The 26,935-nt window shown below is 41.4% G+C and overlaps 2 protein-coding genes across 2 annotated transcripts in view; one reads left to right on the top strand and one right to left on the bottom strand.

Moving 5' to 3' along the window:
* The window catches only part of LOC311266595 (SH3-containing GRB2-like protein 3-interacting protein 1), a 53,056-nt gene extending 28,163 nt beyond the window's left edge, over positions 1-24,893 (bottom strand). The window contains exons 1-2 of the mRNA XM_084369010.1: positions 24,750-24,893; positions 23,499-23,586 (exon numbers count right to left, since the gene is read on the bottom strand). Of these exons, the coding sequence (XP_084225136.1) occupies positions 23,499-23,520 (22 nt within the window). The 5' untranslated portion in view covers positions 23,521-23,586; positions 24,750-24,893. The remainder of the gene's footprint in view (positions 1-23,498; positions 23,587-24,749) is intronic.
* Positions 16,315-23,318, top strand: LOC311266593 (phosphatidylinositol 3-kinase regulatory subunit gamma-like). The gene is made up of 10 exons (XM_084369008.1): positions 16,315-16,670; positions 18,643-18,754; positions 18,894-18,992; positions 19,107-19,287; positions 19,398-19,514; positions 19,644-19,786; positions 19,890-20,066; positions 20,171-20,245; positions 20,349-20,519; positions 20,648-23,318. Exons 1-10 carry the CDS (start codon positions 16,616-16,618, stop codon positions 20,919-20,921), a joined length of 1,404 nt encoding a protein of 467 aa, XP_084225134.1. The 5' UTR covers positions 16,315-16,615; the 3' UTR covers positions 20,922-23,318.
* Positions 24,894-26,935: the final 2,042 nt, after the last annotated feature.

Below are 26,935 nucleotides of genomic sequence, written 5' to 3'. Positions count from 1 at the left end.
GGTCCTGAATTATATGAACTGCTGAAGTGATACAACAACATTTTACTTTATTGTATTTATCTATTTTCATACTTTTTTGTGTATGAAAAAAACCCTAACCTTAAAAGGTTAGTTCAAATCCAAACTAATGTCTTAAAACAGTTGCACCAACAAAATGACTCATTGAGGCAGCAGCAGACCAGCAACTCTGTGTCCTGCGAGGTAAAATGACTCTTGTCCGGTGGCTTTGAGGAGAGGCAGTATAACAGCTGTTTCTGATTAAACAAAAAAGATTTTACTCCAAACCGAAGGTCTAACTCTTCAGGGATCTTTGCAATGCTGTCAGACACTTAGAACAACAATCTGAGTCTGTCTGTGACAAAACAAGCGCTTTTAGTGGACGTACTCTGACGGTGGAAGTTGCCTCCAGGGATTACTTTGCCAGCCATTGCAGCTCGTTTTGCAGCTGCCAGCTGAGGCAATCTACTGGACCAGGTTTCAAAATACCCTTTAAGTATAATTTAAAAGTCTTGCAGGCTATGTGTTTTACAATTTGATAGAAAAGGAAAGAGTTTGAGTTCAGGAGGGAAAGTTAAAGAAGTTTTCTGTCTATAAGGTTTCAGGTTGTCAGTCAGTAGAAGGAGGAAGGTAAGGGAAAGAAGAACAACTGTAAACTAATGTTCAAATATCCCAGAAGGAACCCGAGTGACAAACCCACGAGCAATCTCTCTACAAACAGAATCAAGTTTAGGTAAACTACACTGAAATACCTTGCAACATTGTCATGACGTTACATTTGCTACATTGTTACAGAGAGCCATCGGGAATAACGTGACAGTTTCAGGGCAGTAAATATGATTTTTGTCTGCTTTGCTCCCTTTGCAAGTGTGTTCCAGATTTAAAGCCACAGAATTGTCTGCAAAGTATTTTTCTGCTACTGCTAAGACAGCCGGAGTCTTCCTGAACTCTCCCTGTACCTCCCAGTAGGAGGATCAGCTGAGGGAGGTCTGATATGTTGATGAGAGGGTGCTTCAGCAAGGATCCAGTGATATTAGCAGCTGCTTTGTGAATACATTGGGAGGGTAACTTGGCCATGTTGAACAGAGAGATACAAGCAAAAAATCTAATCAATTCTAAAGAGAACTTTATACCACATTTTGTTGAGTAGTGTTTTAGTTCTTCTTATCCTTCAACATATAATAGAAATATCCGTCAGGTAACACACATAAATAGTCTTATTAACATATATTAATGTTAATACGCAATCTTAGAAAGACTTATAAAGGCCTTGTCACCTATTAACTAACTTAATTAACTTCTTACAAGGACCTCAATGTAAAGTGTTATCACAAATGAATTTAAAAGGACCAAATGTTTTCAACTGTGAACATTTTTTTCTACTGGTAAGTTTCACTGACAACATTTCAATACTGGTTCACAACATGCTGAAGAGTTTTTACTTTCTAGGTGTCCTAGATGGACAAGTGGAAAACTGCCTCTCAGCCTGCTCTGTTTTTACCAAGTGTTTATGAAGGTAGCTATGAAAAACAAGACATCATAGGTTAATTACAGCTATTCTTAATAACCAAAACTAATCTCAAACAATTAATGTTATGCAGAAAGTCCAAGTCTACCTTCTCCCATGTGTCTCTCCGCTTTATACAAGAAAAAGTACATATAAACACATTAGTCTGCCCTTCACTGCTGTCTAATTTCTTGAACTCGACTTAGAGAATATCAAGTACTGATCAAGGACTGACGCATTTGAGAGTAAGTTTCAATAATACATAACAACCTCTACACTAATGCACAGAAAGACAAGAAGTGAGGAAAAAGATCACAGATAAATTTAGTTTTCCTTATGCAAGAGATGTGTTTTGCCAAACAAAAACTCTCTGTGCTGAAAAATCTTCCCCTCCAGCACCTGTTTTTTTATGGACTAGATAACAAAGAGACATTAAGTGCCCATGGACGCTGTGCAGTGCTGTTATGAGCGTCTCTTAAAGCCACAGACTCGTGGATGTCAGCTGAGCCAGTCGGAGGAACAAAGACCTACAGAAACACCACAATGCTCCTGTGATTTTCATTAAAACACTTCGCTATCGTTTTATGCTGGACTGAGGCAAAGAAGTGAATATTTCGGCTGAGAATGTCGCAGTTTTCATGGATAATGGAGTCACAAATATGACCGCAGGCGACAGTAAGATCATATTTCTTTCTTTCTGCCACTAGGTGGCACAACAGCACAATCAACACACAGCAGCACACACTCAAAGCATCCAGTCAGCTCAGGGTGGATTAATGCTAAGCACTTGCATCTGTTTTCTTACCACTAATGAAAATTTGGGCTGAAGGACATGTGATATTGAAAACTACAGTCAATACAGTGATGCAGTTTGTGTGAGCGCCATGATCTGATCAGAGAGACGTGACGGATGATATCAAGTATCATGACAGACTGAACATGCCACTGAAAGGTGTGTCGGCTTTGCAGACGGCGATGGTATTGTGGATCAGGAGGTGGCAGTGTTATACACCGGTGAATTAACCAATTGTCTCTGGGCAGAAAAGGCTGAACACTGAGAAATGTGGTGAGGGAAGAAAAAGGAGCACAGAGGATGATGTAATCCTTTAAAGGGACATTCACAAAAAATATAAAACGGTAACAATAGATACAAGGCTGTAGCGCTGAGACAACCACAACGTGCACGACGTGCACTGATGAATGAACAATGTTTTCATTATGAATTCAATTCTCAGACAAACACATAGCAGGTCGTCCTCATACTGCTTGTTTTTTCCAACCTGTGGTTCAAAACAGAAAGAGGTTTCATGTGCAATGATGAGTCCTTTTCAGTATAAAGAGTAAAGGTTCAGCTCTATAATGATGTACGTCCATGCTAGTATGATTCTATGGCTGCAATAAGGGATGAATAGAGCTGCAAGCAGGAATCTGATGGGAATTGAAGCCAATTAAAAGCATCGGGTGAACGTTTAATACAAATCTTGATATGAAAAGAGACAGATCATCATGTGTGGCATTATAATTTAAAGGTCCAGTGTGTAGGATTTAGTGGCACCAAGCAGTGTTTGCATCTTGCAACCAACTGAGCACACCTCAACTGACTCTCCCTTACAGTGGGCGCTAAAATTGTGAAAGGTCCTCTCTACAGACCGCGTTTGGTTTTGTCTGTTCTGGGCTACTGTAGAAACATGGTGGTGCAACATGGAGAGAGGACCCGCTCCCTCATTCATTCATTCAAAAACACAACACTTCTTAGTTACAGGTGATTATACACTAATGAAAACATAATTATAGATATTATATTCCATCTCTGCCAATAAATGCTGCTAAATCCTACACACTGTCTTTAAAGAGCAACAGGTGAACTTTTAATACAAAATTTAATATACAAAAGACAAACAGTCATAAGTGGCATCTGTATTAAAGGTGCACTATGTAGTTTTTGGGAAGAAATTTTAATCAGAAGAGAAAGATCTTCATTGACTGATTTCCTTTATGCCCAAACAAACAAAATAAACAAACTCTCTTTCTTTTCATGACTGAATAAACGGAATAAACAAACTGACCTTAAAGGACAACACAATTTCATACTGTTTTAATTTCTTTTCATGTGGCGGACCCTGCCACCTTTCTAGCTTCAAACAGTGTTCTGAATACCTTATTTTCCTCTAAGAACCGCTTGTTTATTCAGTTATGGAAAAAATAAATATTTCTGAGTTTGTATTATTACCTCATTAATACTGTAAATATTTAAACTCTGAGTTTGAAGTTAAGTTCAGTGTCTCATGGCTTTTATAGCTAGATAAAATTGGACACATCAATGCTAAATAGTGAATCACTTACCAGTCAACAGACAAAGCAAGCAGAGGGGAATTATTAAAAAATGTAATGTTAAGCTAATGGACAAAAGTATTTTCATTCAAGCATGGGTAGTTCAAGGGATCACTTTCACCATATTTGTTAAATAAACAAAAGCTTTGGGAATTATGGCCTTATCCGAGGTGAATTTGCATGAACATTTCAACTCGAGCAACATCATATTTAATGACTTAAAGTCTATATAGGAAAAGAAATGGTAAAAACATTATTTTCTTTTCAGTTAAAGAGTTTCCTGTTGCCAATTCAGATCATATTTTGAGGTCCTTGTTTATTAGTAGTCAGACAAATGGGCAATTTTCAAGTCTCATGAACCTGATCAGATACTTGGAGCTAAACCTTTTTGCACCGTGTTAAAGCCGAGGCCAAGGATCTGCCTGGTTTGCATATGACCTCAGCTCCAACGCCTTAGGCTAAACAGAAACACCATCCATTATGAGGAGTGGTTAACCAGCTCTCTCCCAAATTACAGTGACTCTGGGTTCCCATTTTACTGATTTAGCGGTTGTGTGGTTCCCCATCTCATGTTACTGACTGTTATAGTGAGATGTACTCACGCAGGCTATCCTCCCCTCATAAGATGTAAGCGAGGGATTTGTTGGCCATCCAACAGGCACCAAGTTAAACACAATTAAAGATCCATGACCAGACATTATTTGCTTATTCTCCGAAAAGCCTTTTTACTTCCTTAAAAAACATACCGGAGCTAAATGATTCTGATCTAAAATGATCAACAGTGTTACACTGTTGCTTCACAAATGCGGCCTGGGCTTTAAACCACATCCTCCGACAAATGCGGGAGGACCATTTTACCACCCTGACCAAGAGGCCATTGCACAAGAGAGCTGGAACATTTCCTGAGCATGTATGACTGCAGTGACTGAACTACCATCCAATCCCTGGCACTGGTGCTGCCGCGGTATGATTGTGATTGGCGGCTGTGAAGAGGTATTCAGATTACACTCTGATTATAGAGTTGACCCTGCTTTTAACCTGCTGGCACACCTCCTGTCTTCACCCCGCTCCCACCACAACCCCCTCTGCCAAACTCCAGGCCGATCCTGACAACATTTACCCAGCACCTTGTGCTCCACTCCTCCACACCAGCCTCCTCAGCGACATCTGGCCTTTTTTTAATACTGATCTTTGACCTCTTGCGCTAAAGATAAACTAACCTCCAATACCACGTCATGAAGCTACCAACATGGTGTCTCATAATGCTGTTGTTGTAGCGCACATGTGCAGTATCTGAAGAAGCCAGAGAAGAAACGTGCTTTTGCTTGCTGAACAGTAAAATTATATAAGGAGTCAAGACTTGGAGTTCAGGAGAGAAGAACAAGCCTTGTCTGAAGTGTGAATGGCTGCAATGCTGTTTCCCTCTCTCCATCTTCCGCTTGCCAGCACCAGTCAAGGGATTTTCCTTCCCACCATCTCCGGCTGGAACACTATTTCCGGATTGTGTCGTTCATTTACTTAGTTCGCAGAGCACTCGGGAATGAGAGGCCATGGAAAACTGAGTGTGGCAATGTGGCTAGAGCGGTGGGGAGGGAACGACAGAGAAAGGCAGAGAGGTGTGTGTGTGTGTGTGTGTGTGTGTGTGTGTGTGTGTGTGTGTGTGTGTGTGTGAGTGCGTGCGTGAGAGAGAGAGAGAGAGAGAGAGAGAGATGGAGAGAGTGCAAGACAGAGCTGGAGAGAGCTGGATCGTCAGAGACAAGCCCAAGCAACGGCCTCTACCAAAATAGCACAAGCAAGAATCTCTGTGGGTAACATAAATTTGAGCATGATGAGTGTAATCAAACTGAGAAGGGTTTCGACATGCGACATAAACTATCTTCATGTCCATGTGATGTTGAGGATTCCTTTGTCACAACTGTGTGTTTGCTTCTCGGCCTGCCAGTCTGTTTGTTTATCCGGCTGGCCCTTCGTCTGCCGAAACATCCTATTACACTACTACATCTCTGCGGCTAGTGACCTGTTTACCTTTTGACATTTCCCGTGTTGATAAAAGCTAACCCTCCCTGACAGGCATAATTGCCAAAGAAAGGTGGTCATACAAGCTTAAGAGGCCTTTGACCTTTAAGCAGCGTGCTCTATCCTCGTTAGATGACCAAACAGGATTGAATCCATTCACTAAGCTCATCTTAGTCTTGACTCCAAGGGGCTTTACAGGAAGACTGGGGCAATAAGAACAAGGCGTATTCGAGACGCCTAATAGCTCTAGAAATGTTATTATATTTAACTTAACCGGTTTGTGTTGACAATGTAAAACAGTCAATTAAGCTAATAAACTGACGTGAAGATTTTTCACGTCAACAAACCGCTAATATGTTTGCAAATTCGACTCTGAAACTTACTCACAAGATTAATTTTTAGTTATAACTCAATTTCAAACAAAAACGTAAGTACTGGGGTTAGCCTTTGGACAGCAGAATACGTCAATACAGCATCTCCACATCAGTTTAATAGAAAGAGGAGTATTTTTGATGGTGTCGCTTTGGGTTTTCTAAATACTTCTGATCAAATCCCTGCAAAACTAATGAAAAAGTTCCCATCAGCCTCAGCTGTACTTCGTGATAAGTGCTAATAAGTAAATGTTAGCCCGCTAACATGCTAAACTAAGCATAAGCCTAACTCTTACTCTTGTTCACTCGGTCTCTTGTCTCTCCCCCAACTGTATCCCTTTCACAACTGCTCCACTCTATAGGAGAAACATGCTGTGCTCACATTACTGTGTCTACACAGACACACACAGATGTCACCAGAACATTCTGGTGTCCCACATATGGACCACAGACCATTGTGGTGGGACATAAAAAACACAAAGTAGGCTCTTAGGAAGGGTGAGAAAATTGAACTTTCTTAGCCAGCTTCCTCTAATTACTTTCTTCATTAAACTGTACCAGACTACAGAACAGAGATACCTCTGTTTTGATTCTTTATTTTGCCTGTTTTCTTCCATGGTTCTCAGCATTACAATTACAGCTATAGCTCGTCTTATGTATTATCTACTTTATTATGATTTGGGTTGAATTGTTAGTTTTATTATACTATACTATGTACTGTAGTTGTATATAGTGTTGTACAATGTGTACACCTTTAGTATAGTAATGTATTAACAACTTCTTTTCGCTTACATTCAGATTTATTTTAATGACTTTCAGGGTTGGATAGTAACAGATTACATGTAACCAGGATTACATCATGTAATCCTGGTTACATGTAATTCAGTTATATTGTTTAGGATTACTTGATGACATTTTTGATAATGTCTTTAATATATGGCAATCCTAAAACCTATTTTTGTGAAGATGAATATGAATGCTGAATATGTTCTACTTTATATCAAAGTTACTCCTCACAGGGGTGTTAATGGTGAACAAACTAATATTTGGTTTGTTTTTTAATGATGATAATGGAGTTTTCATTCCTTTTTATTTCCACAGAAAATGGTAAAAACATTTTGAGTCAAAGGCAAAGTCCTCCATCTGGCTTTTGATTTATAAACAGCAACAAACAAAAGTCGCATTTGCACCATATTTGAACTGGAAATGTTTTCAGATAAAGAAATAAAAGAGATAAAGAGAAATAAAAATATTTGTGGACCTATTGTGGCGGCATCCATTTTTTTTATTATAAGGTGCAAAATGTCCAATGTTTGAATTTTGAAGTCCATAGGTAATTGCATTACATTACATTTTTTGTAGCCAAATGGATTAAGTTACTAATTACAAAAATTGCCATGTAATTTGTATTTAGTAACTGACATTTCCTAACCCTAACCCTGACATTTCAAAGTGATCTGAACCCAACCCTTATGATATTATAGACCTGAAACGACCTGCTTTGGCAATACTATATATAACTATGGCTAGGCCAAGAAAGCCAATTCAAAATTGACTTTTATTCTTGTGGGGAAAAAGACAAAGCAGCCTCTGGCATATTTTTTTTCTTGGGTCACAATGACTATTTCAGCCTGTTGCAGTCAGCAGTTTTGTAGTACAGTTGCCTCTTGCTCAGAAGCTCTTGTCCTGAGATTGACTGTGTGATGAAAAGGCCACAGACGTAATCAGTATTTTGGAACACACAGCATTGGTACAAGCTGTATTAATAATGTAAATTAGTGGTGTGTGTGTGTGTGAGAGAGGGATAGAGTTAATGTGCTGTAAATCATCCAGAGTGTATTGTTGCAGTTAGGATTAGAGATTTCAGAAAAGAGGGCAGAGTTAGCTTCAATCGCGTTTAATCTGTTCTTTAATGTCAGAGAATGTTTTGTTCTTGCAGCACTTTTTCCTAAACTGAGTGAATTATTTTGACTAGACCAGAGGGAAAATAGGGCCCATACTGGAATCTGATAATGTCTGTCCCATCTATACAGTAATGTAAACATAAAAGAAGTGAATAACAGACTTACTTTAGCCTGTAGCTGACATATAACCCTTGACCTTTTCAGAGTAGGTGTAATAATACTACCACAGAAAACCAGGACACAAAGTAAAGTCAAATAGATGATGACATTCTTAACCTTCAGACACATACATCGCAACCTAAGGCGCTAAAGCACCAAGGTAAATCCCGATGCATGACGCAGAAAATTAGTTTACTCGCTCCCCTCATGGCTCAAGGTTGTCTCATTTACACAGGTCACCGATGCCACTATTGTTTGTGCAGGGGTTGTGTACCGGTAATCCTAGATTCTTTTGTCCTATCCTCTTATTGTTATGGTTCCTCACTGAGTGCTTAACACATGCTGAAATAACTTCCTTAAGACCTATGTAAGCAAATACCACTCTAAGTATTTGTGCGCCCGTACATGAGAGCGCACGCGCATGTATGCGTGAGGTAAGAAAGGGAAGGGGGCTACTTGCGTGTGGGACAGGGGTGGTTTGTTTTGTCAGCAAAATGTCAATCTGTCTTTGCAAGGTTATCCCATATGATCTCCCTAAATACACAGGGCTTGGTTGTCCATCTGGTTGGCAGTTGAGCGCTCACACCACCCCCCCATTAACACCCACCACTGCAAGCCCAGGTCTGGAGGTCTTGCCTTTCTACCTCCCACTGAGAGGATATGAAAAGGCCGACAAAGCTTTCCATTCTCTTCTTTTACTGTCAGATTTTTGGATCAGTGTAATCCTCAAATGGCTGCAACACGTGTACAGCGGTTTGGTTGCTCCCTAACAACTAACTTGACAACTAAACAATGCAATGAAAAGGGACACTCAGAAGAATTTTGCACGTCCAGAAAAGATCCGGACTCTCTGCACACATACACACACACACACACACACACACACACACACACACACACACACACACACACACACACACACACAGCCAGGCAACCACCCAACATCCCCTAAAAAGTCCAAAAAGCCAGATCCGTCCCCAGTCCAAACTGCCCTGGGCTCCCCTAAGCTATTCAGCGTGTGCAAATGAAAGATGTGTCTTGGAACAGTGCGAGCCTCGAGGCAGAGCAGAATGAGCCTCGCGCACAGATATACACACAGCAGCCCTCTGGACAAGTTTGGCATCCGCACCAGCGACTGTGGGCCAAAACTCATGTTGCGTGCTAACTCTCTCCCTCCCCCATCCCCTCACGCTATCCCGCTCTGCAATTATATGCTACGCTCCCACCCAAACATGCAAGAATAGGCCTTCTCAGTCAACAGACAAACCGAGTCATTCTGTCCTCAAACCATGACATCATGACCATTTGACTTCAGCGTGAAATTCAAGCTTAATTTAACTTTGTCAGGAAAAAAAAAAAAGTGGTGTGTGTTACACTGGCGGAGTGCTGCACTGGTGTGAACAGTAACTTTATGCAGTTCTGGGAAGGCACAGCTAATTTATTCTCTAGAAGATCAAACTCACAGGAAATATATGACTCATGACAATCTCACACACATTGTGATTTTACAGTAAAAAGGGCGTACAACTGGGCTTGTGCATGATCAGAACAGAGCAGGACATATTTTGAGTTTTCTATACCAGCACAGATAACATAACAATAATTTGGTAATGTAGGGCTGCAAGTATTGATTATTTTCACTTATCTGTCAATTATTAATTTTTAATCAATCAAATCGATTAGTTGGTTGGTCTATAAAATGCCACAAAATGGTAAAAGGTGTCAATCGTTGTTTCCTAAAGCTCAACATTGTTCGTAACCCACAGATATTTGGTTTACTGTCAGTCAGAAGTAAAGAAACCAGAATATAGTCATGTTCAGGAAGTGGGAATCAGATAATTTTTTATAAAAACTTTATAATTACCATCATTAAAAAAATCTAAATTAAAAAATGTAAAAGTAAAAAAGTTAATTTATAGTTAATTAAACTTTAGCTAATAGTTATTACACTCTTAACAATGAAATGCTCTATAAACCATTCAATAAGACGATGTAAAGGTTTATAATCATCAGTTGCGACTTTAAAAAGGCCATCCAAACAATGTTTATAGATAAACTACACAGTGGTTATCAACCATTGAACAGCTGCTTAATAAATGGTTTGTAAAGCATGTCTGTGTTTGTTAACAGTAACATAACTATTAACTAAAGTTTGATTAAAGAGCCACTATGTAGTAGTAGTAGTTAATAATACAAATTTCAAATTATTCATTTTTTCCACAACTGACTTAACAAGCTGTCCTCTAAGGAAAATAAGGTCCGCAGAACACTGTCTGAAGCAAGAAAGGTGGCAGGGTCCGCCACATATAAACATATGATATGATATCAACAGTATGAACTTGTGTTGTCCTTTAAGGTCAGTTTGATTATTCAGTCATGAAAACAAAGACAGTTTGTTTATTTAGTTTGTTGAGGCATAAAGAATCAGCCAATGAAGAAGAATTAAAATGTATTCCCCAAAACCATTTATTAATGATAGTTCTAATGAGTTGTAACAAAATTTTGACTTTTCCTTCTTAAAAGAATTATTCAAATCAATGATCAAAATAGTTGGCGATTAATTTAATAGTTGACAACTTATGGATTGGTCATGGATATAATGACATAATTTAACTGTTACTCGGCAAAAAACACCATAACGCCTGATGGCAACTTGATTTATGTCACAGTATGGACATTATCCTAACATATCTGCCACCTTACATTGAGTATAATGTCAATGGCCTCCAGTTTCAGGATGTTTCATGGGGTTTAGATGCCCGAGAGGCATCTATCAAACTGCTGACAGCTATTGTGTGAAGCACACCTCATTTTCCAAATCTGCCTCGCAACAGAGTCCTCTCCTCTGTCCTTGTAGCTCTGGGAGGGGTTCTTAATAGTGTGTGAGCGCTTGCGTGTTCGTGCATGTATATATGACAGAACCGAACCAATGACAGGCACCTCAGCCAGCCCAGCCCTCGCAACAAAGAGGGGCTGGTGGGTTTCACTGCAGCCCCTCTCGCTCTCCCACACGCTCATAAATAACCATACAGAGCCTCTGCCCTGGCCAGGGGGAGAAAAAGGAGAGAAAAGAGCCATTTAGGCAGCTCCTCTCCTCTCATGCCTGCCAACTGACCTTTTCTAAGGGTCAATCAGTCCAACCACAACTCCATACTGCGACCCCTCCCTCCCCTCTCTCTCTCCTCTCTGACACTAACCTGAATCATCTCAACAGTGGTGCTGTGGAGAGAAGCCACTTAGCAGGCTTGGGTCATTGTAAAGGAGCGTTTAAGACGTAGAAGGCATAAAGCCTCACAAGCTCTCATTCCCAGAGCATGTGAGATGGCAGCCAGGGGTCAGAGGTGAAGGTCACAATATGGGAGGAGGGGAATAAATCCTGTAGCATGGATGACAATGGCTGCAATCCCCACTGACAATGATGCCATTGTGGGCTATGGGTTGCTTAGTGTGTCCTGGAGCTGTGCCTAATAGAGTTATAGTGCTGATGTGATGGCTGCGTAGCCGGGGAGAGTAGTGTCCTTTTATATGAAGGGGGCAACTGCCCAGGAGCTTCAATTTTGCTTTGCATGAAAGCCTAGGATTGTGTGTGTGTGCATTTGTGTGTGTGTGTGAGTGAGCAAGGTTACTAGCTTAACTTCACTGAGCCTCCAGCCATGAATCCTTGGCTCGCCGACACACACGACTCCTCTCTGTGAAGACTCATAGCTGACTCATAGCTGAAGATGCATCGCAGACATTCTGTTGATTTCATTGTGCAGATGGGCTAACTATTTCAGAAATGAAATCTTTGTTTTAAGAACATTTGGAAATTTCAGCATTTACTAAATACTAGTCCTGTAACTATAAGTTAGATTTTAACAAGCTATTAATGCTTTAAACGCACAGTATGTAATTTCTGCCACTGTTTGGTCTCTCAATCAAAATGAAACAAAAGACAAAGTTTGATGACATTGGGAAGTAGTGTGAGATCAAGGGAGATGTTGTGAAAATTATCTATTCATGAATATTTACATTTATTCACGTAAGGCTAATTTATTCTTATTCTTGACAAAATAACCGCAAGTGACTTCAGCTACCGTAACATTAACAATATAGTAACTAGTTAGCTAGTTCCAAACTTCCTTCCTTCCTCACACTGACATATCATCAAGCTACTAAAGGGGATATAAGGGATATGCTGTTGGTAGGCAGCCAAAGAAGCGCATTGTTATCTGAAACAAAAATTGAAACATTTCGGATAATAAGTACACAACTCAACAAAACTTACAACATACGTAATTTGAGATGTTTTTTTTTTTTACTACCTTTAAGTCATTTATCAAGTAAAGCTGCTGTTTTTTTATGTTTTATATCATTACAATTTAAATATAATTTGGTTTTGGACTGATGTCAGACAAAAACAAACAATGCAAAGATGCCATAATCCTTGGCTGCAGCCCTGTAACATCCTGTGGTCCGTACCAACTAATACAAGGCCTGAAAAACTGACAGCGTTTCATGGATATATTCCGCTTCCACTCGTCATGGTCAGGCCTTCATTTGGCGCACCACTCAAGCAGAGAGGTGGGGTAGGCCTCTGGAGACACAGAGGCCGCTGATACCACAGGATCATCATCCTCGGCATAACTCAGACACTCAGCTGGTAAATGTTATGCAGTGGCATGCCACGAGTACCTCAGTTGTCACCTCTGTTAGTAAGATTAGGCTCTGGCAGAATGGAGTGACAGATGATGAGTGGTGAGTATGACCACTGGGTGCTAATGCAGAGGACAGAGAGGGAGAGGGCCGGCCTTAACAGACAGAGAGGCAGACAGACACTGGAGCGTTTGGAAAAACGGTATGTCAGTTTTGCTGATGTCTATAGTAACAGTAGCCTCCAATTTGACATTCCCTCCACCAAACATTGGTTTTCTGTTTTTTTTTTCCTCTTTTTGGCTTCTCTTTGACCTCCTTAAAAGAACAAGCTATGTTTCCCAGGGCCCAGCTATTTGAAGCTCATAGTTTTGGTCATCCAAAGTTTTCTGTTCCAACTCAAACCGTTCAGACACTGTCCCCACTTACATTTCCACAATGGCAGGGTCCTGGGGGCCAGACCATAGCCGCCCTACACTCTGCCCACAGTTGAGTTGCCTCTGGCAGGACTGCTGCGTGCTTTGTGTGCTGGTTCTGGCCGACGATCAGGGAAACCCCACAGTCTCTCCATGGTGAATGTCGAACGGCCTGCCAAGACCATTATGCATCCCTTCAATGGTCGTGAATAGCAGCACACTACAGTACAGAAGATTTGAGAGATGTGCAATTCACCCAGGGCTACAATGCGAGACCATGACACAGATACAGACAGTGGTGAACTGAACTAATCCCTGACATGGTTTCTCCGTGTTGTGTCTTTGAGTCTTTTTCTGATCGACAACAAACAAAACAAATCCTGATAAAAATGTGTCCCACAGCGCAGTACACAGTAAAATATGAAAACAGTTGGTGAATAATATTCCTTGACACAGTTAGTGAATTAAGTCTAAACAAGCATTACTCTAAAAAGCCAGGAGATTATTCCACTTATTCTACAAATACTGGTTGTGGAGACTTAGTGTGGCTAAGTGAATGACAGCAGGAGGCCTATCATGGTCACGTTTAACACTCTTAAATATGGGGATTAAAGCTTTTTCCATAATTTCACTGCAGAGTTCATGTAAAACACACTTAACCACAGTGACCTAATAACCCCTAGGACAAAAAAACCAATCCTGTTTGCCTTTCTCCTGAGCTCTTATATATGTGTATTTATCTTCCTGACACTGACCACAGAAATGAGCAATCTATAATGTCTCTAACACCTATCTCTTTAACATTTGTTCCATTCATTAGTCCCTCTGTAGTCGTTGTTTGTCAGATCAGTGTCAGACATTTAAATCTAACAGAATTAGACTTTAACTGTTATCTTCATTTAGCACAGAGAAACATCTGTCTATTAATTTCAAACTCATGCAGCGTTTCCCAGCACTCCCACAGTCCAGTGGCATATTGCGGTAGTGGATATCAAGATGAGTCACATCAGCTAGCAGGCAGCTGGCAGGCTTGCCGTATCAGCCTATCCTGTAATCTTACGATTAGCCTTTACTGATCCCATCAGGACTGCCTGGATCTGGGGTGCAAAGCCTAAAGGTTTATCCTGCAAGCCTCCCTGGCTGCTTCACGCACACAACACAAATGGGGCCCATATACAAACACATAGCACACCCCAAATATTTTGGCTTTTTCGAATGCTGATCATAAAGGCACTATATCCCAAACACAAAGCCCAAGGAGCAGAGCTCATCAGGCCTATGCATCAGCGTCCCCCACTGTCATGTCTCAAGCTCCGATGCTGTTGCGTCTCAAGGGGATGATGGTGGTAGTGAGATGTGTCACGGGGGTCAGACCCAGAAGTTAAAGGGGCAAATTTTGTGCTCTTCTGACAACGGGGGAGGGAGGAGGAGGGATGAGGGGGGAGGGAGGAAGGGTTGGGCAACAGCCAAGTGACATGCCGTGACGGATTTCAAGGCTTCTTAAAGAAGGAACGCATGGAAAGCACACGAGCAAACACTTATACATTGCACCCACAGAAACACACATGAGCACATTCACCCAATGTGCAAACACACCCACACAATTACATACCTGTCAGACGGTGGATGTAATGTCTAAAAGAAACCTGCCAACATCTCAAAACTACCATTTGGAAAGTTTAACTGCTTTTGGGTATAACATATTAATGATACAAATTGTTTTCTAATTTTTTTTTATAAACACTGTATGTCTGTCTGAAATACCCTACAAATTGTGTGCCTGTGGTTTCAGCATGCATGCATCATGGCAGTTAGTTTAGGATGTTTCATGGGGCACTGACTGGACACAGGAAAGAATCGTCTTACTGATGAGAAAAGGGAATGCTGGAGGCATTTACCTCCCTGACTCTCTGTCCTTGGGTCAAAAGGGGACCGGCCATAAACGCCTGGACACCAACAGAGACAGACCTCTGACCATACAGGCCTTGTTTCACTCTCCTTGCAGCCACTAACGTCAGCTGGTAGAGGAGGCCCTGCTTGTTTAAATTTATAGCACAATGTCATCCTGTGTCATGAATGAACTACAATGCATGTATTCATCCAACATGAATGCATAAGGAGAAAGTAATCCTGATAGAAACAGGAGAATGCCTCATCATAAAACGATCAATACTTTCCACCCTGTTTTAATTTCAGGTCACTAATGTGTAAAGGTGTTAACACACCTGCTATTATCCATCACGTGTGCAAAACGATGATCTCAGAGCAGCAATAATTGTGAGCGGTGGCAGTCAAGATGCCATTTTTGCTGCCGAACGTGTTTGACAAGCTTAACAAGAATATAACACACACACGCTTGCCAACTAGACAGGCTACTCTGTCACCTCTCAGACAAAAGGGTTCACGCCTGGCGCTCTCAGCCAAACAGCTGAGGGCAGTTTAATTATCGAAAAACCTATATGCCTAGTATGATGTCATTTCATTGCAACCTATTCACTCTCCAGTACATTAGGGCAAACCCCTAAAGTGGCAGAAAATGCTTGCATTTGTTTTGACGTATTAATATATAGCACATGAGATATAAGCTAGCTCATGATATTATTTAATCATTTAAGCTAATAGAGAGGCTTTTTTCTTTTCCATTCATGCCCTGAAAGGATTTTTTCAGCTGTTACAGTGCTGCTTGAGGAGAGTTGAATGAAACGGTCTGGAATGTACCATTACATTTTAGAGGGGACTGATGTGGCATATACGAGGCGTCTCCGTGTATAACACACCACATAAAATGTTCATCTGCAGATTGGACTTTAAAATGCTTCTTTTCGTTCATCAGTGTGACAGAAACGTGACTGCGCGTCTTTTACGTGACAATGAATCCTGCGAGAAAAAGAAAACCCCTACTGTAGCGGCGGGTTGGACCGCGCCAAGATGATGTTACGAACAGCCCTTTAAAGTCGCTCCACTTCCGAGGTGAAGTAAAGTAGAGCTCCGCCGCACAGAGGGAAGGCACCAACTGACAATCTATCCCCCCTGACAAAAAATCCCCCTAATTAGACAGGCTATGTTGAGAAAACACACTTGGACTTTGGGCTATTTTATGGAGTCGGAATCGAAGGAATTTCCCTTTTGTCCACATCTATGTAGGACGTGGCGTCTGCGACTGCATTGAAGTAACCTAAATTAGGTTCATTTGCGCAAAAGGAAACGTGCATTTTCTTTTTTTTTTCAATTACGCGCAGAGACGACAACAGCAGCAACCTGGACTACTCTTTTAGTACAGGAATGGTTTATCCTCCCGAAGGTTTATTCTACATCGAAATGGATCAATCACCACCAGGTAAGTTAGGGTTAAAGGCAGCCATTGTCTGATCTGCGGGGGGTCGGGAAACCTTTTTATTCGCTTTCTGCTTTTATTCTTCATCTCGTGTATAATGTAAAGTCTGTAATGAAGTTGACATGTGAGGGAAAAAGGCTGTGCAGGTGTCGGTCAGACGTTATAATGGCCAGGTCCTGAGTGCTGCGCTCCCCCAGTGGCATTGCCCAGGCATGCATAGCGCAATTCACTTGCCAATTACGTAATACCTTTCTGTGGACCAGGCGCAGTGGCTTGCCTCTTTTTCTTTTGTCCCAGCACGTATGACCAACCTGGGCGAGAATTGCATGGCGGTTTTTGCAGCCTCGCACAGTCCAACAGATCAGATGAAGGTGTATGACAGTGTGAAGGGTGCATTTTTAAAAGGGGGATAAGTTGAGTGTGTGTTAATGAGCGCCGCATGAAACGATCGCTTTGTTCTCCTCTGCAGCCAGCCGTGGTTAATTTGTGTGCTAGCTCTGGAAGTAGGCTAGAGGCAAGCAGACTAGACAGCTCGTCTCATGACTAAACTAACAACACTTCATTTTTTATTTACATTTGTCATCTGACCTCGGAGCTATTACACGGTCCTAGCAATGTGTCACACTTGTGCGTTCAGTATTTCTGTGCTGTTATGTCGTTTTTTTTAAATATCCACCTAGCTAGCAGAATTATTTTGACTTGAGCAAACTGAAATTGCACCGTCTTGTTGGCCCCGTGCATGTATTATTTCGAGATATCTACAGAGTACGATCTTAAAATGAATATCAGCCTGCTGACACACCATAAGAACCGCACAGATAAGCTGTATTGTTCCCATAAGGTCTGTGTTGTATATGCTTCAGTGGCAACTCCTTGTGTGCTTTCTGGGCTGAACACACTGCCAAACCAGGCTGCACCGTGACTGAATTGATATTTTTTATTATTCCACACTTAAATTACGTGGCTCTTGTCTGTACTGGTATGTGCATGTGGGTTTTGGAAGCCAGGAGAGAGTTTCTTGGCAGGAGACGGACAGGAGGAGGAGGAGGAGGGGGGAAGGTGTGCACATTTAATTTTGCTGAGTTCAGGAGCCGCAGGTTTTTCGGTTTTTTTGGGGGGGGGGGGGTTGTGCCTGCCACTGTGCTGCTGCACCTGCCTTTTGTTTATTTTAAGGTCAGAAAAAGAGGAGAGCGGATGGTGGGAGAAAGCCACATTTTCTCCTCTCTGAGGGTGCTCTTGTATTCTCCCTAACTGCCTTATGAAAGGCACTTTTGTCCTGCAGTGAAATATATCGCCCTTCACCTCCTCTTGATGCGGTTTGCCCTCCTTTTTCATTTTTAGGAAAGCGCTTAATCTTTCGGCCAGACTCGCAGATTTTTTATTCCTTTAAGGTTGACGGAAAACTTAAGAGGATCTGTAAGCGTGCAATCATTATTAAATGGGAGGAGTGGTCCAAGAGGGCTCAAAATATAACTTCTGGTTTATTTAATGCCTTTCATGCAGCGCAGGACAGTGCCCGAGGCGGCTGCAAACTTTTAGAAGCTAGAATGGGAGAGGCAATTGAACGCCCCAAAGTAAAAAAAAATTGTTTTATAGTTGTTGATTGACAGTCCTCTGAAATGAGCAGTGCTGACCACACTTAAGATCTTGGTAATGATTAGGGGAGGGATATCTCTTGGAAACATGCCTGGGCTTGTCCTCAGAGCTTGACAGGCTCAGTCAAACAAGGGTGTGACAAACTGTGTGTGTTAGTGGGGGGGTTTAGGGGGTTGGTATACATTGAGAACACTGTATTTCCATAACACACATCCTTGATTGCAATAGTCATAATATTGAAAGTCGCTTCTACAGCACTTCTCTTGATGTCACAACAGATCAATGCAATCGCAATCCCAGACAAATCTCTTTCAAAGAAACTGTCGTCCGGATCGTTTGCATTTCCTTCTCTTATCTCTCTTTCTCTTTTGCTGTCTAGCTCTCCCTCCCAGGTCCACAAAGCCAGCGTCCTCCACCATGAACAACAACTGCCTTGCGCCTCCCATGTATTCGCTACAGGACGCTGAATGGTACTGGGGAGACATAAGCAGGTAGTGTATCTTAACTTTAACAGTCCTGTTTCAGATATGCAATCATTCTTGCGCACGCTAAGGTGTGCTCTGAATACGTGTTGATTGTTTGACATATCGGTATGTCTGATCTGTTAACCGTTAACTGATTTTCCCTCAGGGATGAGGTGAATGAGAAGCTCCGAGACACACCTGATGGCTCCTTCATGGTGCGTGACGCATCCACAAAGCTGCAAGGAGACTTTACGCTGACATTAAGGTAAGCAGCAGCAAGAGAGAATATGATCGTTTCCATGAGAGCGCTACCACAAACAAAAGGGGGTTTATTTTACACTAGTAGTCTAATTTTGTGCTTTGTGTTTCACTTTTTCAGGAAAGACGGGCACAACAAGTTGATCAAGATCTACCACCGTGATGGCAAGTACGGCTTCTCGGACCCCCTCACATTCACATCAGTGGTCGAGCTCATTTGGCACTATCAGCACCATCCATTGGTGGAGTACAATGCCACACTGGACCTGATGCTCACCCATCCTGTGTCCCGCTTCCAGCAGGTTAGTGAGCACCGTTACTTTATGTTCTAGGATAAAAATGTCGATCAGAAGTCTGACACTTTTAAAAGGATTATGAATTGTGCATATTTAAGTGTTATTTTTGTCTTCAGGTGAAAGAAGACAGTGTCGATGTTGCTGGAAGAAAGCTCAAGGAGGTTCACACTCAGTATCAAGAGAAGACGAAGGAGTTTGATCGTCTTTATGAAGCTTTCACAAAGACCTCACAGGTAAAAACAAGCTTATTAAATGAGCTCTGATGGTCTCTAAGAGCAAAATATCAATACCTTTCTAAACAGTAGAATTTATATTCATGGGGGTCCTGTGTTTTTCCTTACTGGATGTATTCTCTGACACAGGAGATACAGATGAAGCGGACAGCAATTGAGGCCTTTAATGAGACAATGCTGATCTTCGAGGAGCAGTGTCGCGAACAGGAACGTTACGGAGAGGAGTTTGAGCGGAACAATCAGTCTGAGGGGGCCGACAAAGATCTGGAGAGGTACTTAATTTCATCACGGTCAAAAAAATTTGTGATTTGGGCAAATGTAGCCCACATCTGTTGAACTCTATTCAGACCTGTGACCTTTGCTTTCTCTCGTTAGCTTTCTGATAAATTACGAGAAGCTGAAGTGTCGTCTCGGGGAGATCTACGACAGCAAAATCCATCTGGAGGAAGACTTGAGAACGCAGGTGGAGGACTACAGAGAGACAGATAGGAAGATGAACAGCTTGCGACCCAACCTCATCCAGCTACGCAACATCAGAGACCAGTACCTCAAGTAAGCAGCCTCACAATATTGTTTGTGGTATCTATGGTGAAAACATAATTCAGTCTAATTATTTTATGTTAATGTTAATTCTCTCTTGACATCTCTCCTTCCAGCTGGCTTAATCACAAAGGCGTACGGCAGAAACGCATAAATGACTGGCTGGGGACGCAGAGTGACAGCCTTGATGAGTAAGTTTCATCAAATTCTTTGTTGAAACAATATTTAAGAATGCTGCTGATAACTTGTAAACGAAACAGAGTTGGTGTTAAAATACAACTCTTGTTTTTCCAGTACATACGTGTTGAAGGGAGACGAGAAGAATTTGCCGCATCAGGATGAGACAAACTGGTTTGTTGGTGAACTGAGCCGGACGCAGGCCGAGGAGATGCTCCAAGGTAAAGCTCCTGGAACGTTCCTGATCCGTGAGAGCAGCAAACAGGGATGCTACGCCTGCTCTGTTGTGTGAGTATTACATTTTAGAAGTTAATATCTGGAGATTGGATCAATTTCAATATTGCTGTTGCACATGCTGTAATCGTGTGGCGCTCGATTTGATTTTTTTTTTTTTCCTGTTTCTTCATATATTACAGCGTGAATGAAGAAGTGAAGCATTGTATGATCTACAGCACACCACACGGATATGGCTTTGCTGAGCCCTACGACGTCCACTGCTCACTGAAAGACCTTGTCCTGCACTATCGCCTGCACTCCTTAGCCCAACACAATGACGCCCTGGATGTTCGGCTGTCACATCCAGTACATGCCAACGCTGCAGGCACGCCTTCTCAACATGCAGAGGAACACAAACTCTTACAGACTCCAAAACACACAGCGGGACTCCCGCCTGCAGCTCCAGAGATGTAATCCAACAGAAAGAGACAACAGGACATGTTTACCGTTTCCTGCGAGAATGACTGCATCGAGGTGCAATGTGTAAATTTTTGCACTACAGTGATTCCATCGGTTTTGTGAATGGGATTTCACAGATTGAAGTGGGACCCCGAACTTGAATGTCAGCTTGAACGTTGTTTTTTTTTTTTTTTCAAAGAGACTGTTTAAGCTTTTAATATTTTTTTTTTGTACTTCATTTATTGCCGTTGGTTTAATGGACACCGTTTTCGGTAGGGATGTTGACAATGAGAAAATTGCTCTCTGACATCAGGTGCTGCACCTTTGTTTGACTTTTACAACCAGAGTTGATGTTGCTAGAGATGTCCATTTCCCTAGTTAAAATTAATTCAGTTCAGAGAATTTGACCTATAGGTTAGAAATATGGTACTATGGAGTTTCTCATACCTGAGTGCGTAATGGCTTTTCCTTTCTTCTTTTTTTAAAGAAATTTGTTCCACATTTATGCTTTATTCAGATAGCGAAAAAATGGAAAGTGACAGGAAAGGCAGGGGGAGCGAGACGGGGAGATGACATGCAGCAGTAAGAACGTAGCCTTGAGACATGGTACACACTCTACCATGGGAGCTGAATTTTTTGCAAGCATGTGAGTTATATTAAGCAAAGACATTATTTAGCATTCAAAGAACTTGAATGTGAGGGAGATTTTTTATGTCCTCAGTAAATGTACTTACCTGTTTGCTAATATCTACATAAGCACACAGCTATTTGCCCTCTTCTTAATGTTCAAATTAAAATAAATCGTACATATTTTGATGTACAGAGGGTGCTATAAGGGGGTGTATATTAACTAGTCAAATTCTAAGTGTTAGACTCAGACTCAGGCCTCCACACTAGTAACAGCCAGTTGTGCTACTGAATCAAAGAAATTAGAGGCGGAGGAGTTTATGTTCCTTTATTTTTCAAGGAACTAGATTAATCATTACAATGTCTTAGCTGTGTCACTATAAATCATGAAGAAAGCCAACTTGCTTAGTTAGCTTATTGCAAGATACCAAGATAGTAAGTTTAGACTAACTCACAAACAGAATTTAAAACAATTTACATGGGGGTGTTAAGCTGCTCACCATTGTTCTAGTGCTTCCTTACACCCACAATAACTGATATTATTACTAGCAATCAGATTGGAGCCAAAACAGCCAATCAGAAATGATCAACTCCAGTATTGTGGCTGGCACTGAAGCACAATCATTGTGCTCTTATGTGGATAATGGGTAACACTATAATAAATATATTGAGCACAAAATAAGTGTTTAGTTTCAAATTAAATTAATCTTTGTTTGAATTATATAACTTTTTTTTTTTTTTTTTTACAAAATATAATGAATGTGCTTACAAAAAAACCAAATTATTCTGTACTCAATTTCCCATTACGTGCTCAGGAATGGTGCTGAAATATAACTCCATAGTTCACTACTGCGTAGTGTGTTTGTGAGGGTGAAAATGGTTCTGTAAACAGGCTGTTTCCGTCATATGGGTTTGGTGGACCAAACCATTTTTGGGTAAATGCCACGTGTGAATATGTGAAGAGTCGTGGTGCATATGGACAATTTGCCCCTTTGTTAACAGACATTCATATACAGTGGATAATTATGTAGCATTAACATCCTGTAGAATACCATTGTAATGTTAAACCCATTGACCAAAGCACTTAATAGTGAGCAAAACTACATCCCTGTTAAGTCCGGTTATTGCATTTGGGCAAAGGTAGGGGAAATTATGTACACCTGCTGATGTGCTGATCAAAACATAATCTGAAGTACTGTATGTTATATTCTGTTACTCAAAGAAGTATAAGCTTTTTGTATTCTATATATATTTTTTCTATAAACATGCCACAAGATGAAAGCTTGAAGAAAGTGCAATCCAACAGTATTTCTTATTGTTGCAATGTATGACGACGACGACGATGATGGTGGTGAAGGTAATGTTGTTATGAGAGGTTGACATTTGCCACAAAAATGCACTCTCTTTGGTGGTGTCGGTATGATGTGGCCTCCGATGTTTGTGTGAACTGCCAGAGGTCCGGAAGTATCCTGCCTCCATTACTTGAAGTGTGGCATTGCTCGAGCTATGAATGTTTTTCATGACATGCCACCTACATAGCTTAAGAGGAAAGGAATCCATGTTGAACTTGGCACATTTTTCAAGTTTGAGGACAATAGATACTCTGTACAGAGAACCTGTAAAATGTATTTCTGAGGTTTGTTTATGGAAGGAGGGTGATTAAGCCTCTTATAAAAATATAACTCCACTGGGGGATTGAGGAAACTCCTTGGACGAAGCTAAGCAATGTGAGATCCTGACCTTTTTTCTTGCTGAAAGACAATAAACTGATGAGGGTTTTGTCAACTTGCATAATCCTTTGCTTTTTCTTTGAACAGTTGATTGCTTTCACAGTCTACAGTGTTTATAGCCATGTAAAAAGATTTTAGGAGCCATTTCTTTCCAAGTAATGTTGACATTTCTATACCATGGGTAGAATAATGACCAAATACAAAGCATAGAAAGTGCTGGTTATCTAAAATATACCGTCTGTCTCTAGTGGAGCCATTGTCGTCTGATGAGCTTATCCTCGGGTCAGCAGAGATAGGAGGCAGCGGGGGTACTGGAGGACACACTGTGGACAGATGGAAGAGAAAGGAAGCGATAAAGACAATAGCAGGATATGTGCAGGCCCTTTCCCTTCACAGTCTGGCCGCTGTGGAGTCACTAGAAAACAATCTATCGGACATACCTCACTATGAACGTGCTGTCATTTCAAACAAGCTTTTTGGAAGCTCTTGTGAAAGGAATGTAGCTCAGCTGTAAATACTTGGTACCAGCCAGCTTGAGTTTCCAGAACTTATCACACTCAACACCATTGTTATCCGATAAGTACACAACATCAACGTGGTCCAAATTTTCCACTATTGCACCGCTGACACAGAAACACAGCATACTGTGGCCACCAATGGTGATGATGCTCACCCTAGGCGACGCCACCATTGGCCCTCGGTGACCAGAGCAACAGGTGGCGTGTTTCAACCATCACATAAGGTCTGCGTTAGGTAGGGATTAATGAGGAGCAGAGGGCGGGGATGTACTGGAGCAGAGCCTCAGTTCCAGGCCACGGATTACTCCCTCTTACCTGTGTCAGCATAGAGAGTTGGTGGACAGGCAGCATGCGTGTTCTGCTCGGGATGGACCAGATGCAAGGGAGATAGATAGATAGGACAGACTGTACCAGCGCTGAGTCACACTCAGGCTGCTGCATGAATGTCCTAAAGACAGAGCGAGTGGGTAGGGAAAGTGTGTGGGGTGGACAGACAGGAAAAGAGGAGGGACAGGAAGAAGTGCTCAAAATGTTTCTATCTCCTGTACAGGATGGTATAAAAAAAATGAAGGCTGGAAAGGTCAAGTTGGGCCTCTGCTGCATCTCCTTTGACCTGAAGTACACTCCCACCTGGCTTTGCCCCAAAGCTATTTGCTCTGACAGCAGTTTCGTTTACACTGGCTGCTCAGTCGTATTTTCCCAAACTCCCTGAATCTTACTTTAATCTACGTGAAGCTAAAAAAAAAAAAAAAATACAAAACAAGAAACAGCAGCCCTCACGTGTTTTTCTTGCTCATACATACACACCCCGTCTCTACTTTCCTCCCTTTCTCCTTCGTTGTCGGCACACTTCAGCCGTGGACCTCGCTCGTTTAAATTCATAGTCATTTAGCTTTATAGTTCTCAATTTAAATACGTCCTGGCTGAAGGGTGGAGGGGTGGAGGGGGGGGCTGGCAGGATGAATTACCTCTGGAGTCACGCCTAAAACACACACACCATCAACTGTCTCGCAGGCTTTCAGAAAAAGAGATTTTCTCGCTCTCAGTGCAGCGGCAGCCAATCACGTCTCTCCTCCCCTCTGTCTCCGTCCGACTCCACCGTCTCCACGCTACCCGACCGGCCAATGGGAGGCCGAGAACGTGCAGCGCGTCGTCCAATCAGCGAGCAGTTGCTATGTTGGAGGCAGAATCGATAAGAGGGATTTTTTTTCCTCTTTTTTTTTTTACTAGCTCACATTATAGCTGGCTATAGGCTGAAGGCAACAGACACTGTTGCCTGCCAAGCACTAGGCTACAGGCTGAATCACTACCAGCTCCACAGCCTCTTTGAAGCCTTTCTAGGAACACCACAAACAAAAGCCAAACATTCTTTCTGTGTATTGTATGTATCTTATATGAGTATGAATGTTTAAGAATTTAGGGTCACAGAGTTTGTTCAGGAAAAGCTAGAAAATGGAGCTGGAAAAATGTTTCTAGTCCTGGAAGTATTGTAGCAAATGATACACTTAATCAAGTTTCACAATGAAAATAATGTGAAAGTTTGTAGGCTAATCAATGTTTTTTTTCTCTTCTTGTTTTAAAAACAAATGTGTGATTGCCTACTGTTACAAGGCAAGACAACACCTTTAACTCCACAGTGAATATTATACATATTCAACAAAGTATTTAGGATAATACTTACGTAATGGGATTTTGAGGCCATATGTCTGGTGGCCCAATCAATCCTGCCTGAGGTCTCATGCTTTACTGAAAACTGTAGTAACTGCACTGTAGGTTCACTAAAATAAAAGACAAACTGAATGAAACAAAGTACCAAACAAAGTAAATGATAAGATGGAGAATAACAACATAGTGGCATCAGATCATATAGTTCATAGGATGCTTCCAAAAAGTATTATAAGTGACTTCTGTTAATAGTGAATAGGGTAAGGGGCATAACATGCAACTGCTTGCTGACTATTCAGGAGAACTGCCAATCCAGATACACAACTAAATAAGATTGGCACAATACCTGATCATAGCCCATGCATGTAAAATGATCCCACCTCCTTGAAACAGGTAAAACAGGACTAAACTCTAAAATATTAGTATATATAATATAAAATCCCATTGGATGACTAAACAACTCTTTGCACGATTTCCTCCCAATTCGACCTGTGACTCACATATTACATTGTACTTCTATTTCTCAAGGAGAAAAAAAAAATCCTCACTAAAGATTTTGGCTGTAATGAGTAAAGGACCTCAGCAACCGTCAAGCTCTCAGGACAATCTCATTGGAGGAGTTCAGCTCTCAAATAGATTAAAAAAGAACCAGCGGGCACGCGGCCAGCAAACCAATGTGGCACGGGCCTGATAGACACCGGCTCCGGTGCAGATGGCAGAGAAGCTTCAGAGTTCAAATCAGAATCCTGCTTGGTCTAAAAGCATAATACTGTCTTTACACTGTAGGCAATGAACTGAGCTAAGATAAGGAAGGGTTAGGCAGTTCACAAGCCCTGTCAGGCGAGGACAGGAGCCTTGTCTGGCAATATAAGAACAAACATGTCGATGATACAGGGTTTGCAACTACGATGTCTTTGTAATGTCAAGGAAATAGTATTATTAACACAAAATACATTGTTTTTACTGTATTAGTAATGGCCAAAGTTTTGGAAATAATAATAAAACTGTTACCATAGGGTTCTTGCTTGTTTTGCATTATCTAGTATGATTAAAAGCCAATCATAAGGGCTCACAAAACTCTGAACTCTAGTTACTCCTATAAGAACCCTTAAGCTGTCAGTTTCAACTCATGATGTTTTTCTTTCCTGGTGAAAGCAACGTCTTGCCAGAAGACAGAGAGCCCTGACGAAAAAGTCAGACATACCCTGCACTTAAAACAGAACGGTAATTATGGTGACCACTTTCCATAGGAAGACCCTCACACTATTTACTTTTTCTCCAACTACATGGGAGATTCTTGGAGCAAGGCAAACCCCCTGCTTCGTATCACCACAAGGGAGAGACATGATGATCAGTGAACATAATTGTCATGTTCATGACAAGCAAAAACATTGCCTATAGGAGAAATAAGTCTAGACTACAGCCATGCCTTATTAAAAAAAAAGCATAATCACACTGTAACAGAGCCAAGTTCACTGAAAGAAGTCTG

The sequence above is a fragment of the Pagrus pagrus genome (genome assembly GCF_965226575.1).
Source record: "Pagrus pagrus genome assembly, chromosome: 12".
In the NCBI taxonomy this organism is placed as follows: domain Eukaryota; kingdom Metazoa; phylum Chordata; class Actinopteri; order Spariformes; family Sparidae; genus Pagrus; species Pagrus pagrus.
The sequence above is the reverse complement of the archived record's forward strand: the minus strand, read 5'-3'. Positions and strand labels throughout refer to the sequence as shown.